Here is a 17,485-nt window from a genome sequence, read left to right as displayed (position 1 = left end):
TTTCTACATTTTTCTTTGTCATATTTAATACTAACATGATAACATAAAATACATTGATTTGTTACTTGTATTCTCATCTCTTGGCTTGCATTACCCATTGCTTCTTCTCTCTTTTCTGTAGCCACTCACCAAATGTGCTACTGCGTTAAGAGATGTAGCCTTTGAAATCTTGCCCTCTTCGGTTCTAGGCCATACAGAATCATTAGCATAATGCTCCTCAAACACTGTCACCATGCTTTTCTCCTTTATTTAAGAGCAGTTAGTAACTTTCTAGTGTTTGCTGTATCAAATATAAAGCTTTTATCCTAAGAGTTAATATTCTGTCTTCATCTGACCTTTTTCTCTTTTAGCTATCTCATTTCTTCTTGCTCTTTGGCACAGTCTCTCTGATACTTCCAAGCCATCTGGTTGTTATTAGCACACAGGATTGGCTTCTAACTGCTTCTCTGCCTGTGCAGATGTCACTCCCTGAATCACTGGGTGCCCACTGCTTCCTGAGGCAGTCTAGTCCATCTTTGGATAGGTCAGAGAGCTTTTCTCTTTACTGACCTGAAACCAATTATAGTACACAGTGTAAGATTTTTACTTTCATCTTTGTATGTATGGCAGTCTAATGAGATCTTCTTTCTTAATTGTTTTGCGTATGCATCTTACGTCCACAGTGACACTGTTGATCAGCTATAGGGAAGAGCTTTATATCTGGCAATGTCGCATTTCCATACCCTGATCTACCCTCCCACCACCCCAGAACCACAACAGTCTGAATTCTAACTCTATGAACAGTACATGTTTAATACATATCTGATAACTAAACTATTTTCTAAATATGGAATTATTTACATGTGAAAATATATATACTTAAGTATACATATCAAAGCATAACAGAATCTCTATCCCAGAAATGATTCTATGAATTTTAACAAAACAGATAGGCTGCAAGCCTGATCATGTGCCTACTCACTCCCCACATGAGGGAAAATGCTTAAACAGTACTAATTGTTTCAGAAAACATTAGATTTTGCATGTTTTTCTATAATTGGTTAACAGAGACAATGTTACATTTTATATATTTATCCAGGCCTAGAAGGGCTTGGTTTTCTAAATATATGTTCTAGATCATGGAACAATTGGTGTATTTAGTTCTATACGTGCAGTTTCAAACAATGCAGCAAAAATATTGATAGCTTTACCTACTTTTTATACTGTGAATGTGAGAAATTATCTTGGTATTGTTACTGCAAAAAAAAAAAAAAAAGACAATTATCTTTCAAAGAGCCTTTGTAGCGTGACCTCTTATTAGCAGCTCTAAATTGTTAACATCCTCAAACGTCCTTGCATTTTGAACTATTTCAAAAATTGTTTCCATAACAATTTTAATTGCATCTTCTGTGATACTATTTTAGTTATTGTAATCAGCTACATCATATAATTAAATTTCAATCAGAACCTTTAATGCTATGCGGTGATCTGAGAGTTGACACTTATGAAAATGTTATGTTTGTGTAGGTTTCTTCTCCTGCCCTTCCCCTACCCCAGTTAAGTGACACATATATAACAAGGACGACAATTGACCATGGAGAAAAGAGGTTGCTTTCCATTTGTCCCTCATTATGTGGAAAATATTGCCCAGGAACAGCTTGGTATGGCCATCATCAGTTGACGTCTGGTAGAAAGCTATGGATATATGGTGATAGAATTTTCACTAAGGCTGTTACTTCTCTTGTGACCAATAAACACTGAATTATTTATAGAATGGCTGCTTAAGGTTGGGAATGTACCTCTGGGCCACACAGGTGATTGGAACTCTCGGGACATGGTTGGCATAGGGTGCAGTGGATGGCACAGGTATGGACACACAGTGGGGAGGGCTCATCTATAGCCCACATTGCTCTATTGTACTGCTTTGCAGGTCCTGAATTATCAGCAGTGAATTATTCTTTTTCAGTTCTTATTATTACTAGAGTTTGTGAAAGCCCACTTTTTTGTCTTCCCATTAATCATCTATGTAATTTTAGAAGGCAAATTCATGAAGCTCAGAGCTAATTATGCATTCTATTATGCTTTTAGATATCTGGATGAAAGTCATGTTCCAACGCTCAATCCCTTCCCTAGAACTCATTTCCACAAGTGATGACTTAATGATCTATTTACTTTAAAGGTTTGCCTTTGGGGACAATGATTATCCTGGTTAGCTCATTTGAAAGAATAGACTTCTCTTTCATGGAATCTGTAAGTATTTAGAAAAACCATTGTGCGCTTTGAAAATGCATTTGATACAACGTGTTGAAACCTGTGCTTTGACTATCTCTAGATAGAGAGGACCCCTTTATACCCATGCAGAGTAGGAGAGCCATGATGTCCAAATTCTCATTTCCATTTGTTAAACATGGAACCAACCAGCTGTGGAAGCAGTGCGGATGAGGGCAAATTGCAGGTTTCTTTTGCAACTCCAAAGGCAATATGTGTGAATAAAAGAATGATAAAATGATAGAATTCTCGAATAGGGTGATTACTAATCAGTTTTCCCTGACCCATTTTGTTCTTCTACCACAAATAGCTAGTCTATCTCATTATATATAACTACCTAGTGAGGAATGCAAACTAGCTTCACATGTGACTGTCAATTTAGTCCCTTACTTTCCTTTTCTTCTGTGCAGTTTTGAAAAACATCAGTCTTTGGTAATAACATCCATGACTTCTAGGTATAGGTTATATGTTTGATTAGACTAAAGCGATATTTTCCTATGTTTTTAACAGCAGAGTGCAGTATTTTGCAAGGAGAGATGCCTTGTGAGTTAGGATACACTCAATTCTTTTAGACTGTGCTTTTTCTGAGCTCTTATGATACAGTTGAATCAGAATGTGTGCAAAAATCCTTCTGCTATAAACTCTACATTAATATTTGCTAAAACTTATTTCAGAAACACTACTTCAAGCAAGTTCTGGATTTAGTGTGAACAAAACCAGAGTGGATTTCAGGTGAGGAAAGATCGTCTTCCTCTAGATGTCGGTGTCCAATCCAGAACCACACTTGCGGCAGAAGATTTCCTTGTTCTGGGTCAGGAAGCCTTCCCCCACCAAGGAGACTGAGCACTTCCCACAGTTAAAGCATTCGCTGTGCCACTGGCGGTCTTGAAAGCAGATAAACTTGGCACCTCTGAGACCTGTAAAGGAATTGGGGGCAAAGAATATTCTTCCAAATGAATAGATTAAGCATTCTATCAGGTACTCTTCTAGGAACTGTTGATAACAGCAGTGAGCAAGACTACACAGAGGCAAGGAACCTAAGAAGGAATGTGGCCTCCCATGTTCCTGTGTCCAACTGGGAATGTCACCAGAGGAAGTTCCTCCGATGAGATCCAACCTGATTCCCAAATTTTTCCTACTTTCTACAAAAGTAGGTAAGAATCTAAATATACAAACAGATAAAAATTGCCTAAGGCAGATAAAGAAGTACAGTATAATGCTGTGGGCAGAGGGCATAGATTTCAGTCAGGGATATCTAAGTATGAATATCTTCTTTCTCTTTTTGTAACCGTTTTCCTACAACCAAAATTAAGATACAATAAAATAAATGTATACTTCCTAGCCTGCTTTCTGATGTTTTAATGACTTTGAGTTCTCTTTCCTCTATTTCTGTTTAGTTTTACTTAAGATAAAGTTCTCTGGTCATACTGTGGTTTGGGACACAATTTCCAAACACTCCAATAGAAAATTTCATTCTGACCGTTATGTAGCTAGCCTAACAGGATGACCTTATTACCTTGCCCAAAGACAACCTCAGCCTAGACTTGCAACAAAGACCTGTGAATCTGATCATTCTGGCCACTGAGGCCATGCTATCCAGTAACTAGTCTCTGCCAAGTGCCTTGTCAGCCTCTACCACTTCCGCTTGGGCTTCACTTGAGCCATAACATTTTGAAGAAAGGTAGCAGAATTTGAGTCTTCAGTGAGAATCTCTTTCTCTATTCCTAATATGCATCCAAGCTATAGTTTAAGAAATTGATTTTGAGGACTTGAACTATGTTAGCCCCACTCTGTGAGTAATGAGCAAACCATGGGAAATTCGTGGCACCATGATCACTTAGAAAGAGCTTGGCAAATAAAGACCCAAGGCATCCCATCCCTACACCTTTTCTCCTTTTCAACTCCTCAAAACCACATATAATACTCAAATACTCCATTTGAGGAAGCAAAAAAGGTGAATAAGCATTCTTTTCGATAAAAGCTCCATAAATATGATAATGAACATTTACTTCCATTCTAGAAATGTTATTTGATGTCTTTACATATAATTTACTGGTTTATAGATAAATGTACGTCAAATTTCTTTACTTCCTTTGATTAAATGTATAGCTTGCTTATTTGTGATGCTATCATCATTACTTGCTAATAAATCAATAATAAACCAGTTAATTCCCTGAATGTTATTCAAAACATTAATAAGCCAACTGCAAGAATCATGTTCTATATATGCATGAATTATCTCTGTTCATAAAACTAATTATTACACCTCTTGCATTTTGATGCTCATGAGTTTTTCTTAATTTTATTAGTATGCCTGTAAAAGTGGTAAATATAAAAATATTTTCTAGAATTTTACAAAGAAGAGAGAAAAAGAAGCACCTGGTAGTAGGAATTTTAAAAAGGCAGAGTCAACATGTGAGATGTTTATAAATTATTTCAATTTTGGATACATTTATTCCCTCAGGTCATGAGGGTCATTTGCATTAAGAAAGTCCCCTGGGAAACCTATCTTGGGCACCGGTTTTGTTTGGCTTCATTTATCACTGAGAATTTAGTAGAATAAGAGCTAGCATTTGTTGAGCACTCGAAAGGGAGTCAGTCACTATTCTAAGCCACGTACTGCTTTACATAGTTCTCACCTCACCTTCATGAGTAGATATTATCATCAACTCTACTTTGCAGACAAAAATTGATGAATAGAAAGATTCAATCACTTGCCCAAATCAGCCAGCTGGCTGATCTGGGATTCAATCCTAGGCCATCTGGCTTCAAAACCTATGCTCTTAACTTTCCCAAGTTCAGTCTGAATTTATCTTTTGTAAAGACCATGACCAGAAAAAGTAGCATTCCTTTCTGAAGAAATAACATTTGAAATTTCTTTTACGCAAAATAAACAAATGGCAGGAGCTATGTAAGATGTTAGCTGTTCAACTCCTCATTTGCAAGTAAGGCAAAGGGGACCTCAGTGGTAAGTTTTTCACCCATGGTCACACAGTAGTCTGAGACAGAGGCAAGACCAAGGTCTTTACTCCTGAGTCTAGAGCACTTCCCACTACGTCAAGCTGCTTCATCTATCCCAGAAAGTTTGAAAGGCTAATCCTATCTTAGAGGAGAAAAAAATTGTTATACCTTGAGTTTGTTCAAATGAATCAAATTTATTCTGATGGGATTTAAAAAATTCACACCTGAGACTCATGGGTAGATTTAGTTAATATAAAAAAGTATTTTGAGGGATCCCTGGGTGGCGCAGCGGTTTGGCGCCTGCCTTTGGCCCGGGGCGTGATCCTGGAGACCCGGGATCGAATCCCACATCGGGCTCCCGGTGCATGGAGCCTGCTTCTCCCTCTGCCTGTGTCTCTGCCTCTCTGTCTCTCTCTGTGTGACTATCATGAATAAATAAATAAAATCTTTAAAAAAAAAAAAAAAGTATTTTGAAAACACCCTAACATAGTTTTTAAAGTGACACATTGTTTGCATGAATGTGCAACTTTCAAAAGATAAACATATAACAGCATAAGAATTCCCTATGGTACATTAATTCAAAGAGCTTGATTTTAAAGAAATACTATTGCAAAGCATATATATAAAGAATCAAATAAAAAAAAACCATCAAAGTGAGTTGGAAGTTTTTACAGCCATTTTAATCTTAGGTGTCTCTCCTCAGAGCCAAGAGATTATGACAATTATTTAAAAAACTGATTTTTCTAAATTAAATACATAATCCTGTATTTGGATTTTTTTTGGGGTCAAGTCAGTGGTTCTTGATCATGTTTATGTTACATGCAGGACAATGAGTTTTTTTCCATCTGAACCTGAAAGAAGCTGGGCTCAGTGATTGACATGAAACAACCCAACAGAAAAGTGTCCCTTAGATACGTGAATCTGTGATGGATCAGAATTGAAACTCTTCAAATCCAGGGCTCACATGGGCTCTTTGCAGGTCAGTATTAGTCCCCTGAGTACCCAGGAAGTTTTTAAACCCATTTTGAGTTGTTGAATTTTCTCATTTCTTCATGAAAGCACTTTTTTTTTCTTTTCTGGCTAGTTCAAGAAAAATGTTCTAGAATAAACCAACTGCATGCCTTGGGCTGTAATTGCAGATTTACCAAGGAGATTTTTTGAGCTCCTGGTACTGATACATTTCTGGAAGTCCCATTTTCTAAGTAAAACTGGTAGACAGCAGCTTATTCTCTTGATTGTAGGAGCTGTCAGATGTGTAGAAGCAGGGGAGTAGAGTGGTTAAGAGCCCAAGCTTTTGAGCCCGATAGTATGGGACTGTCAACGGAATCCAGTGCAAGGGCTGGGAAGGTAACAAAGCTGAGGGATGGAGACAAGCTGTGGGGTACAGAGAACTGGGGCAGCCGCTGAGCCAATGACAGAAATCCAGCTGGGGAATGTGAGGACAGTCTGATCACCCCGACAGGCTCTTCATTTGCTTTTGGCTGCAGAGATGGGTTATAACACTAGTTTTTTCCAAACATATGCAGGCCAAACAAAGCACACCTGCCCACCAGCCATAGCCCTGGACCAGGTCAGATGCTGAAAAACATGGTGTCCCGTGCAGACAAATGGGACCTTGTCTGTTTGGGTAACAATCTCCCTCCCCTTGCAGGTCAGTGGAAAACTGCTAAGCTGGCTTTGCAGTGAAACTCTTTTCTTTCTTTGAAGATGTAAGAAGATTCAACTTTTATTTTGTGATATATTTGAAGATGGAGGAGGAGGAAAAGGATAAAATAATCTTTAATTCTGTGTTACATAAACTGAACTGTTAGAAATGAAATATGGTCCAAGAATCCTAGGAATAGTGAATAGAAGTACAATTCTGCTGCATTATTAAGTAGGTGACTATAAATTGCCTAAAAGAATAGCTGCTGGGTTTTTCAGGTCATGCCAACTTCATTTTTTTTTTTTAACTATAGGATTAGCACTTTGGAAGTATCTCTGAAGAAAATTTAATGCATCATTTTACCTTGAAAATCTTTTTAACATGAATCAATTTACCCATTTGTGATATTTTCAAATCACGTCACATGTATTTTGTTCCTTCAGCAGAATGCTATCTTGTTTTATTTCATCTATTCATAATTAAAATGTATTGCAAGTGGATAGAGAGAAAAGAGAATGACACACTTGTTGGAAGCATCTTAAAATTAAGTCTAATTAATTCCTGACCTCTGCAAGCCTAATTATTATAGCTTCAGATTTTTGTACAATATTTGCATTTAACTGAAACCTTTTCTATTTTAGGGCCCTTTGCCCTTGTTTGGAATTAAGCAGGACTTTTATTTATAGGTAGTTTTCTACCACTTAAATCTTTAAATGTCAGGCCTCTTCGTGAAGTTCTTCTCTGATCTCTCAGCTCATCGTATTCTCTTTCTCTGAAATATTACTTTACTTAAGTCATTCCTGTTAGGTTTAGTATTATTTACCCTCTACGGAACATGGCTCTCCTAATTATGCTCTCCTTGAGGGGTCTAATATTTATATTTATGTGTGGGTCCCCTTGTGTGAGGATCTCAAAATATTATCTTTTTTTTTTTTTACTTTCTTTCCCAAATTAACTATATAGCATCTACATGCCATAACTGCCCCGTCATAGGACCATATTAAACTAAAGAACTCACCAGTGATGGGTTTGTTGCAGGCTGCACACTTTTTGGCATAAAGGTGGTTGTAGCAGTCCAAACAGAATGGGTAATCATCTCTGGACATAAACTCCTCTTCACACAGCTCTTTTCTACAGCCACTGCACAGAAAACACTCTTTATGCCATGGCTGGTCATGAAACGTTATCCCACCTGAAGTTATCACCTGCCAAAAGATCACAAAAAGGCAGTGACCATGACTATTGCGATTCAAACCTGTCGTGATCCTCTTCTGTGTCCACAAGTGGTACTTTGGACATCCTTGTGTCAGGATGTCCTTTCCCTGTGATTTTTTGGAATCAATATGAGAAGCCAAAGGCTATAGGGATTAAAGGGAACTAGCAAGAAATATCCTAATTTTTTTCCTACAGTGAAATAGAAAAGATCAGGGCCATAACGGACTCAGGAAAAAGAAAAAAATGAAAAAATGAAAAATGAAAAAAAATCAGCTGACCCTTGATTCCTTTTCTCCTCTTTCTCTAACTTTCTTGTTGGGCTTCAAAGATCTGCCATGAGCACTAAGAACTTTTCTATATCAGGTTCTTATTTCCATATCTAACGTTTAGACATGCTGAAAAAAAAAAACACTTTCCCCTAAAAGCTGTATTCCAGCCATAGCAGCCTTGAATGGAATTGGTAAGCACCAACATCCACCAATAATGACTAATATTTCTGAAGTGAGCTTTCAGTCTTCAGCGCTGTGCTAAAAGGGATGACCTCTTGTTTTGTTCTTAACATCTGACACAGCCAGGGCGATTATCTTTTCCCCTTAAAGAGATGCAGAACCAAGTGTCAGAGTGGTCAGGTCACTTGCCAGGTGACACAGAACAAGCATGCAAACCTACACAGTCTGACTCCGTGGCCTGTGTGCTTAGCCAGTAAAACTATAATACTGAGGTGCAGTTACTTTTCACTAACAAACAGCTGCTAAGTCCTTGTTGAATGAACAAACACCAAGAAGAGAAACATCGGTACAGCAATTCCAGTATTGTGTCTAGCACAAATGTGGTGCCCTGGCAACTGTGTGAGTTTTCAGCTTTAGAACTAAGCAATAAGAACAGCTTGCATTGTTGAACCTTAATGGTTAATGTGTGATATGCTGGGGTTTTGTCAGAGATGCTTATTATTCCTCCATTACATATTTTTTTTTCTAAACCAGTTTAATCCATGGGTTGTACTTTTTAAAAAGCCGATGCATCTTTATATGGAATCAGAGGGTAAAGGATGCCCAGGTGGCTCAGTGGTTGAGCATGTGCCTTTGGCTCAGATCGTGATCCTGGGGTCCTGGGATTGAGTCCTGCATCAGGCTCCTCATGGAGAGCTCTGCTTCTCCCTCTGCCTATGTCTCTGCCTCTCTCTATGTGTCTCTCATGAATAAATTAATTAAAAATCTTAAAAAAGAATCAGAGGGATAAATATTGGACACCTATTCTTGGGTAGCCATTCTTAAATCATAGTATCTTTCAAACCCATGGCTGTTGAGCTCCTGGAGTAGCTGTGGCATCTGGAATGTGTTGATATACTATCTGAGGCGATTCCTGTAATCTCTGTATTAACTGGATATAGAAAATATAGAGCCTCTTCTAAGCCATCTTATTGCTGAAGAGTTAAAAAAAATGTTGTCTATGATACATGCTTTTGAAGAGATTATTCTAAAGATATTTTTGAATCTTACAACAAATATCTTAAAAATTAAAGATATTTGATAGAAAAGTTATTTTTCCTAAAGGAAAAAAATGTATACTATTCTAAATAAGTAAATGGGAAACATAATGGTGTATGTGAACTAAAGCAATTTAAAATACCCCCTACTGATTTCAAATGCCTCACTGCAGGCACAGCAGAATTCCAGATTCCTTTGATTTGTTGGGTCAAATTATTAGCAGGCAATGCTTAAAAGATTCCAAACTTGAAAAATGTATTCACAGCAAAATAAAACTTGATATATATACCAAAGACTGTTTAATTAGGGAGAAAAAACTCTGGAACATTAAAAATAGTTTGCTTATGATTATGTTCCTTCTGAAGAGGCACGCAGGCTAGGATGAAGTCAAATATCTAGACGTGGTTTTTGCCATTGGTTGATTCCAGGATTTGGATCAAGTTTCTTCTCTGGCAAAGTGGAGGCAGCATTGGTTTTGTGCTTAGTAGACCATAGCTGATGAATCAGAGAACACTCTATTTGAACTTCAAGGAGGTTGACTTCAGAGCACTTGTAGTTTGGGAATACTTGTTTTTGGTAGAAAGTAGGTTTTATTTATTGGTTGATATTTATTTATTTATTTATTTATTTGGGAGGGTGGCAAGAGGGAGGGGGAGAGAATCCCAAGCAGGCTCCATGCCCAGCAAGGAGCACAATGTGGGGTTTGATCTCAGGGTCCTGAGATCATGACCTGAGTCAGAATCAAGAGTTGGCCCTTTAAATAGCTGAGCCACCCTGGCATCCTAGAAAAGAAGTTATAGTTTCACAAAATAAAAATGTTTGAAAAAAGTTCTAAGGGTCTGGTTGTCCAATTTATTTTTTTATTTTTTTATTTTTTTATTTTTTTTGCCTATTTTGTTTGTTTTATTTGGTCTTTGGTTTGAGTTGAAACATTGTTTTTCTTCGGCTTGGATCATTTGGATCAGAACATTTATATCCAGCTTTCCTTAAATGACTTGTGGTTTTAAAAATTAAATAGAAATAATCTGGCATGTTGTGATCTGTCTACTACCCAATATAAATATTTCACAAAGTTTTGATGACTACAAATCATCCTAAATATAGGACAGGCTCCTATAACTTGGGAAATGCCAGTGCTTTGGCTTCAAATAGTGCTTAGCATGGATGTACTAGAGAAATTCCCCTTCTCAAATCTTTATAGCATTGACAGAAACTTTATATTGTATGCCCAATAAATGATTGTAAGATAATTCCAATGTCTCGTTAATATTTTACCTTATCTTTAAGAGACACAATCTGAACATGGCCAACTTGGCTGTCCCACAAAACAGTGAGATAAATATACCACTTTATTTCCAGCATCTCTTTCTAAAATGTATGTCATCATGCATGGGTGGCTCAGTCAGTTGAGCATCTGACTCTTGATTTCAGCTCAGGTCATGTTCTCAGGATTGTGGGATTGAACCCTGTGATATAGCTCCATGTTGGGTGTGGAGCCTGCTTAAGATTGTCTCTCTCCCTCTCCCTCTCCCCGCCCCCCCCCCCCCCCCCCCGCCACTGTGTGTGCTTTCTCTCTCTCTTTCTCAAAAAATCAATCAATCACATGTCATTAATGCTGGCAATTCTTCTGAGTTTCTTTTTAAAATATATTTTATTTATTTATTCATGAGAGACACACAGAGAAAGGCAGAGACATAGGCAAAGGGAGAAGCAGGCTACCTGCAGGGAGCCTGATGTGGAACTTGATCCCAGGATCTCAGGATCATGCCCTGAGTGGAAGGCAGGCACTCAATCATTGAGACACCTAGGTGTCCCTTTTTTTGAGTTTCATATATTGCAGTGTCATAGGATCTGAGGGTTGCTTGAATTCATTTCCTAAGTCAGTGTTTCTGGTTGAATAATGGAAGTCTCTGGGTATAAGATGGTTTTATATCAATAAAATAAAATAAAACCATCAATTGATGGTTACTATCAATTGTAATTTCAGCCATCATTATAGTATGATCTAATCATTATGACTGGAGTTTTATTGATGCCTCTGCAAATGCAGTCCTAGTATTTTCAATACAAGTAGAAAATTGCGGTGCACATGCACTCCCATAGAAAGTGGGGGTGAGATGTCTAGCTGTCCAGATGCAATTATACAAATGGTCTTGAGATCTGCCAAGGCAGCCCATAGATCAAAAATGTTTAGACATGACTGCTTTCCCATCACAATTTATAGTGTTATTTTAAACTGTATGATGCCTCATGGGTCAAGGATTTTTTTCAAGCACATCAATATATATTTTATGAAATACAGACAGGTTTTTATCAAGGTGATAGAAATGAGGGACTTTTTCACATAAAAGCTTAAAGGCTAAAAAAGAATTGGACAAAGTTTACTTGAAAGCATGATGTTTTTCTTATTGGAAGATATGTTTTGAATGGGTATCCAAGTCAAAAGGTCCTAAATGATGCTTTGGAACTGGAACCAAACCACCTGCTGCCCTTAGTTCTCTATCTAATGAATTTCCCTAATGATCTTGCCACTCTCTTGATCTACTTATTTACTCTTTAGAAATAAAAGCTTCAAGCCAAGAAGACATTTGTGCTGCTGGGATATAATGTGAGAAGTTAAATATCCTGTTAGAATTGGCTCCCTTAGTGACTCTGTGAGACAAATTCATATTTCTCTGAAACTAAAAGGATCAAAAACTCTTTTCTAAGAAATATCTTGTTTCACCAAGAGATATGTACCCTCTGCCAGAATACATGAAATCTTGTGTAATAACAGTGACCACAACTGGAATATCTTGAGCTTTTGGAATATTACATTCATGTTCCGGGTGGAGTTTTATGATGATAACAATAGGTGACCATCTTCATTGTGACACGTAGTGTGCTTCTAGACATGCTGGAATTCAAGACTAACATGAATGTCTAAAGACAGACATGACATGACGGTATTAGTTCATTCTGAATATATAGTGAAGTTAAAAAGCAATGGTCTGGAAGGTTCCACAAGCTTTATCCTTTTTAGATAATTACCTTCTTACAAAAGCTGCAGTAGTGCGCAAACTCCTTCTCAAAACATGGCACACAATAATTGCCATTATCTTTTGAAATCAAAGGTTTAGTTCCTATTGGCTGTCGGCAATGCTCACACACAAAGCAGGTTTCATGCCAGTAGTTTCCCTTAAATTCCATTTTGCGGGAACCTGTCCCCCCCAGATAAGAACCTGTTAGTACAAATGAAATATCATTTTACTTATTTTAAGTAAAGATATGTCAAATTACTTAAAAAAGTATATTTTTAACATTAAGATGATAAACTTAATTGCCTTTACAGAAAAATAGTGTTTTGTTGGCTTCTAAGACATTTATCTGAAAAAAAGAAAGGTAGAGTTCAGCCATGACGATGGTGAATCGCTCTTTTACTGAAAACTGTGCTGTGTAAGCTACAATTTTGAGATTTGAAAGTACAACTAGTGGAGACTCTGAAGGGCTGTGTGTGGTTTAGATAGATTGGGCCATAATTATCAGTACTGGGATATTAGGATTGCCTGAGGCACAAACTCTTGAGATTGATGTTGTGTAGTTATGGTCTTCTAGAAACTCTTTGAATTCTTAATAAGAAAATGAGAGAGAATCGTGTTTTATGTTGCTGTCCATAGGGATTTAGAAGAGAATCAAAATAGAGAAAGTGCTTGCCTGGAAGTATAATGATATACATGAATCCTTGTCTTGCCTAAAAGGAATAAAGATGAGGGGCCCTCAAATCATTTTTTGTGCTGCTACAAAATGATGGTTGGCCCCATTCTCCTGTGATGGATTATGCTTCCTGATGCCATTGTTTATGCCTAGGACAGGGTGTTTAATGCAGTGTTAGTGTTATTGGTTTAGATTTTATATTTATTCTATGGCTCAGATTGTGGTTGAAAATGTCTCTATAAATTGACTTCATGAAAATACATAGAACACTGTAATTTACCTATACAGAATAATTACCCGGAAAGAATGATCCTTTTATTTCTAAAATACACAAAATGAAATAAAGAGATAGCAAGACAGATGTCTTTCTCGGAAGTAGGGTTTTCCTAGCTACTATACTCTTCCTGTGCTTGGGTGTAATTCAAAGTGTTGCAGTTTCAGTTAGAGACTGGAACTCCCTTGGGATCTTACCAGGCATGATGGTCTTCTTGCAGTGGAAGCACTTGGAGGAGCACTCATTAGAATAACACTCCGAGCACAGCAGGCGCTCATCCTTGGCAGCAAAAGGCTTTTCCACCAAAGAGTGATTGCATTTGGCGCAGTTGAAGCATCCTTCATGCCAGTGTCGGCCTTTGTAACAAAGATCCTTTGAGACAGAAAATATGAGTTAATTAAATGTGCTAGTGACAAAATAGGCCATTTTATCAAACAAAACTGAACACTCCTTGGACTCTGGTGTCAGTAGTGTGTGTGTGTGTTAGTAGCTTGAGGGAAAGTTGTCATTGATACTATTACCCATGGAGAGGATACTCTCTGGGGCAGTTAAGAGCTAGAGCCTAGGGGCCTCCTTAGTTGGCCACTAAAGGCAGATGGAAAATAAACTCTTTCCTGTTTCTTCAAATTACTTCTTGCTTCCTCTTATAAACTATAAGAGTGTTTTTTTTTTCCCATGGGAGTGATTTTTATTTTTAGGTTGTAATATCCTATCCTTGTTTAAGAGTAAACAAAATCTCAACACCACAAGACAAAGACAAAAAAGAAAAAGAAAAAAGTACAATAATGTGCATTGTGAGAGGAATGGGCTGTATGAAGGCACAGTGCACTTAGTGGAGATGAGCCTAATCTGAAGCCGGAAAATATAGGCTTTTGAATCTCTACCCTTCCAATTATTTATACATTTATTTATGCTCATGTCATTCCAGAGATAAACCAACATTTTAGCTGTGTGACTTTGGGCAAATAATGTAACCTCTTTAATCTTTAGCATCTTAAAAAACCATTGTGAGGATTAAAGTATTTGTTATATTTTGGAGTGCTAAACTCAGTACCTGGATACAAATGGTAACTGAAAGATGCTTATATCTAGTAGTAGAGCAATTCAGTATTAACAGTTAATATTGAAGAAAATGAGGCATTCCAAAGCATTCGTCTGTTTGTTTGCATGCAGTAAATTGAAGAAAGACCTACCTTGGAATCTGACTCGATTGGTTCTTTGCACTCCTCACAATAGTTAGAAAAGATACGATCGTAACATGAAACACAATATGGATTGTCATTCTTTAGTACATACTTCTTCCCAAGAAGTGATGCTGTGCAGTATTGACAATCAAATCGAGCAGTTGTCATTGTGGTTCAGTCCTGTGAATAAGAAAATGATTCATGTACATGAAAGCAATTTTTTTATAAGATAAATTATGAAGGAGTCAAGCATTTGAATGAATTTATATCTTAAGCAAAAAACCACCAAATTAGGAAAATATGCTGTAGTCATGGTGACATTCAGGGTGATTTAGGAAAGGCTACTCTCCCATTTTGGCAGTTCCTGTGTGTTTTGCTAACAAAATGTATTAAGCCAGCAGCCAGATTGTGAAAAACATCTTGTATTCATCATTCACTGATGTGAACTTCAATGAAGATGTGGTATGTGTTGAAAGAGGATGGTTTCACCTCAAGGATATAAATATGAACTGTTGATAGGTCTTTCACTAACTGTCATCACTTACTAACTTGCTGGAGAGTTCTGGAGGCAGAGTTCCTTGGAAATCACAGCAGTCTGAGATGGAAGTTAATAATCAAGTACATTGTAATCTTTTAGGCTATTCTTTTATTTCTCAGATCTTTACTGGGCATCTAATGAGGGTTTGGCACATTAGTCCCAAGATCTTCCTGTAGTATATACTCTCTTTTGGGACATTGTCTTTACTTCTGGCTTCAATCTCCCCAAATATGCTGTGGACTCCCAAATCTGTGGCTAAAGCTATCCTTGCCTCCTGGGCATCTCCATTTAGATGGCCCACGCTAAACTGGCCAAATAAAACTCCTTAGCAGGTAGGATTTAGTCCAAGTTGCTGTTGAGCAATTGCCCAGATATGGAAGTGCGTGGAAACCATCAGTGGTAAAAAAGAGCTCTGTGCTGCTTTGGGCTTTGGGATTAAACTAAAATGTATATAGTATGGTTAATAGCAGGAGTATCTTGCTGAATGAAAAGCTGATAAGAAACAGAAAGCCAAGGCAAGGATAAGAAAACCATTAAAAAACAGAACATATGGATTTTAAAAGGTTTAATTAGGCATTGAACATAAGTTTTTCATTGTCATCAAAAGCACTATCACTGATTTTCTTGGAAAATGAGATTTGTTATCTCTGGGTTTACTGGGATATATCAGGAACTATGAATATTTTCTAATTCTTTACCTCAGGATTTTTTTTTTAATTTTAGCAAAATCAAAAAATCAAGTAGTTATTGTAATGCTTTTTACAGCATTTTTAATGCTAGTTTTTATTTAGTGCATTCAAATTGTATTCCCATACAATTTTGTCTTCCTTTATTTTATTTTTTTAAAGATTTATTTATTTATTCATGAGAGACACAGAGAGAGAGAGAGAGGCAGAGACATAGGTCGAGGGAGAAGCAGGTTCCATGCAGGGAGCCCAATGTGGGACTCCATCTCGGGACTCCAGGATCACGCCCTGGGCTGAAGGCGGTGCTGAACCACTGAGCCACCCAGGGATCACTATTTTAATGATGTTTCCAGCAGACTGTCTTGCTGACTATATATTGTCATTAATTCTGTATGTAGCAGTTTTGCTATATTGTTCTTCACTAACAGAGAAAAGGCTGGAGATTTGGAACATGTGGGTTTTTTTTCCCAGGAAAGATGAAAATTCATAGTAGAAAGTTCCCAATGGAACATGCCAAAATTATCTGCAAGGAACATTGAATTCCCTATTTGATTAATTCCACAGAAATGTCCCTTTCAAGTGAATACAAACACACTCAAAGAGTTATTGAGGGCTTGGAAACAGGAGGAAAATAGATCTGTTTCCCTTGGAAGATTTTAAAATGTGAGTTTTGTTCACATTTACAGTGATCATGCATTTGTCTCTTAATAGTGAAATACACCTTTAACTTTCATCATTTAGTATAGAAAATGCCATTTTCATTATTAGAACTTATTTGGTGTTAGATGTATATAATAGCATCCTACTTCCATTTTGTGAGGCTTTTAGTATCCTATAAAATGAAGACGCAACTGAAGAGATTACAAAACTGGTAGTATTTCAGCACTTTAAACACAACATTACAATACCTATATCTCATTTGGTGGTCAGGTCAGGAATCTAAATATCTAAAATCTGAATATATGAATAAATATTTATCTTATAAATATATAACTATTGATACCAAAATATATATCAATAAATAGAAATACTTGTCTAAAAATTTATTTATTTATTTATTTATTTATTTATTTATTTATTTATTTATTATTTGGACTTTTAATACAAGCAGTTCTAAATAAGGTAGGGGCAGGCAGGAGAAGCAAAAGAATTTCTCTAATCAGATCATTTTTTACCTAACCTCATTCTTTTTTTTTAAATAAATTTATTTTTTATTGGTGTTCAATTTACCAACATACAGAATAACACCCAGTGCTCATCCTGTCAAGTGCCCCCCTTAGTGTCCGTCACCCATTCGCCCCCACCCCCGCCCTCCTCCCCTTCCACCACCCCTGGTTCGTTTCCCAGAGTTAGGAGTCTTCATGTTCTGTCTCCCTTTCTGATATTTCCCACACATTTCTTCTCCCTTCCCTTCTATTCCCTTTCACTATTTTTTATATTCCCCAAATGAATGAGACCATATAATGTTTGTCCTTTGATTGACTTACTTCACTCAGCATAATACCCTCCAGTTCCATCCACGTCGAGCAAATGGTGGGTATTTGTCATTTCTAAT

The 17,485-nt window shown here is 37.1% G+C and overlaps 1 protein-coding gene across 5 annotated transcripts in view; it reads right to left on the bottom strand.

Moving 5' to 3' along the window:
* Positions 1-2,930: 2,930 nt before the first annotated feature.
* The window catches only part of FHL5 (four and a half LIM domains 5), a 43,392-nt gene continuing 28,837 nt past the window's right edge, over positions 2,931-17,485 (bottom strand). For all 5 annotated transcript variants that reach the window (XM_025444441.3, XM_049092383.1, XM_049092382.1 and 2 more), the window contains 5 exons: positions 14,716-14,886; positions 13,720-13,894; positions 12,586-12,755; positions 7,872-8,058; positions 2,931-3,164 (listed from right to left, as the gene is read on the bottom strand). In XM_025444441.3, the coding sequence (XP_025300226.1) occupies positions 3,001-3,164; positions 7,872-8,058; positions 12,586-12,755; positions 13,720-13,894; positions 14,716-14,874 (855 nt within the window). In that variant the 5' untranslated portion in view covers positions 14,875-14,886 and the 3' untranslated portion in view covers positions 2,931-3,000. The remainder of the gene's footprint in view (positions 3,165-7,871; positions 8,059-12,585; positions 12,756-13,719; positions 13,895-14,715; positions 14,887-17,485) is intronic.

This window comes from Canis lupus, chromosome 12 (genome assembly GCF_003254725.2).
Source record: "Canis lupus dingo isolate Sandy chromosome 12, ASM325472v2, whole genome shotgun sequence".
NCBI lineage: Eukaryota > Metazoa > Chordata > Mammalia > Carnivora > Canidae > Canis > Canis lupus.
The sequence above is the reverse complement of the archived record's forward strand: the minus strand, read 5'-3'. Positions and strand labels throughout refer to the sequence as shown.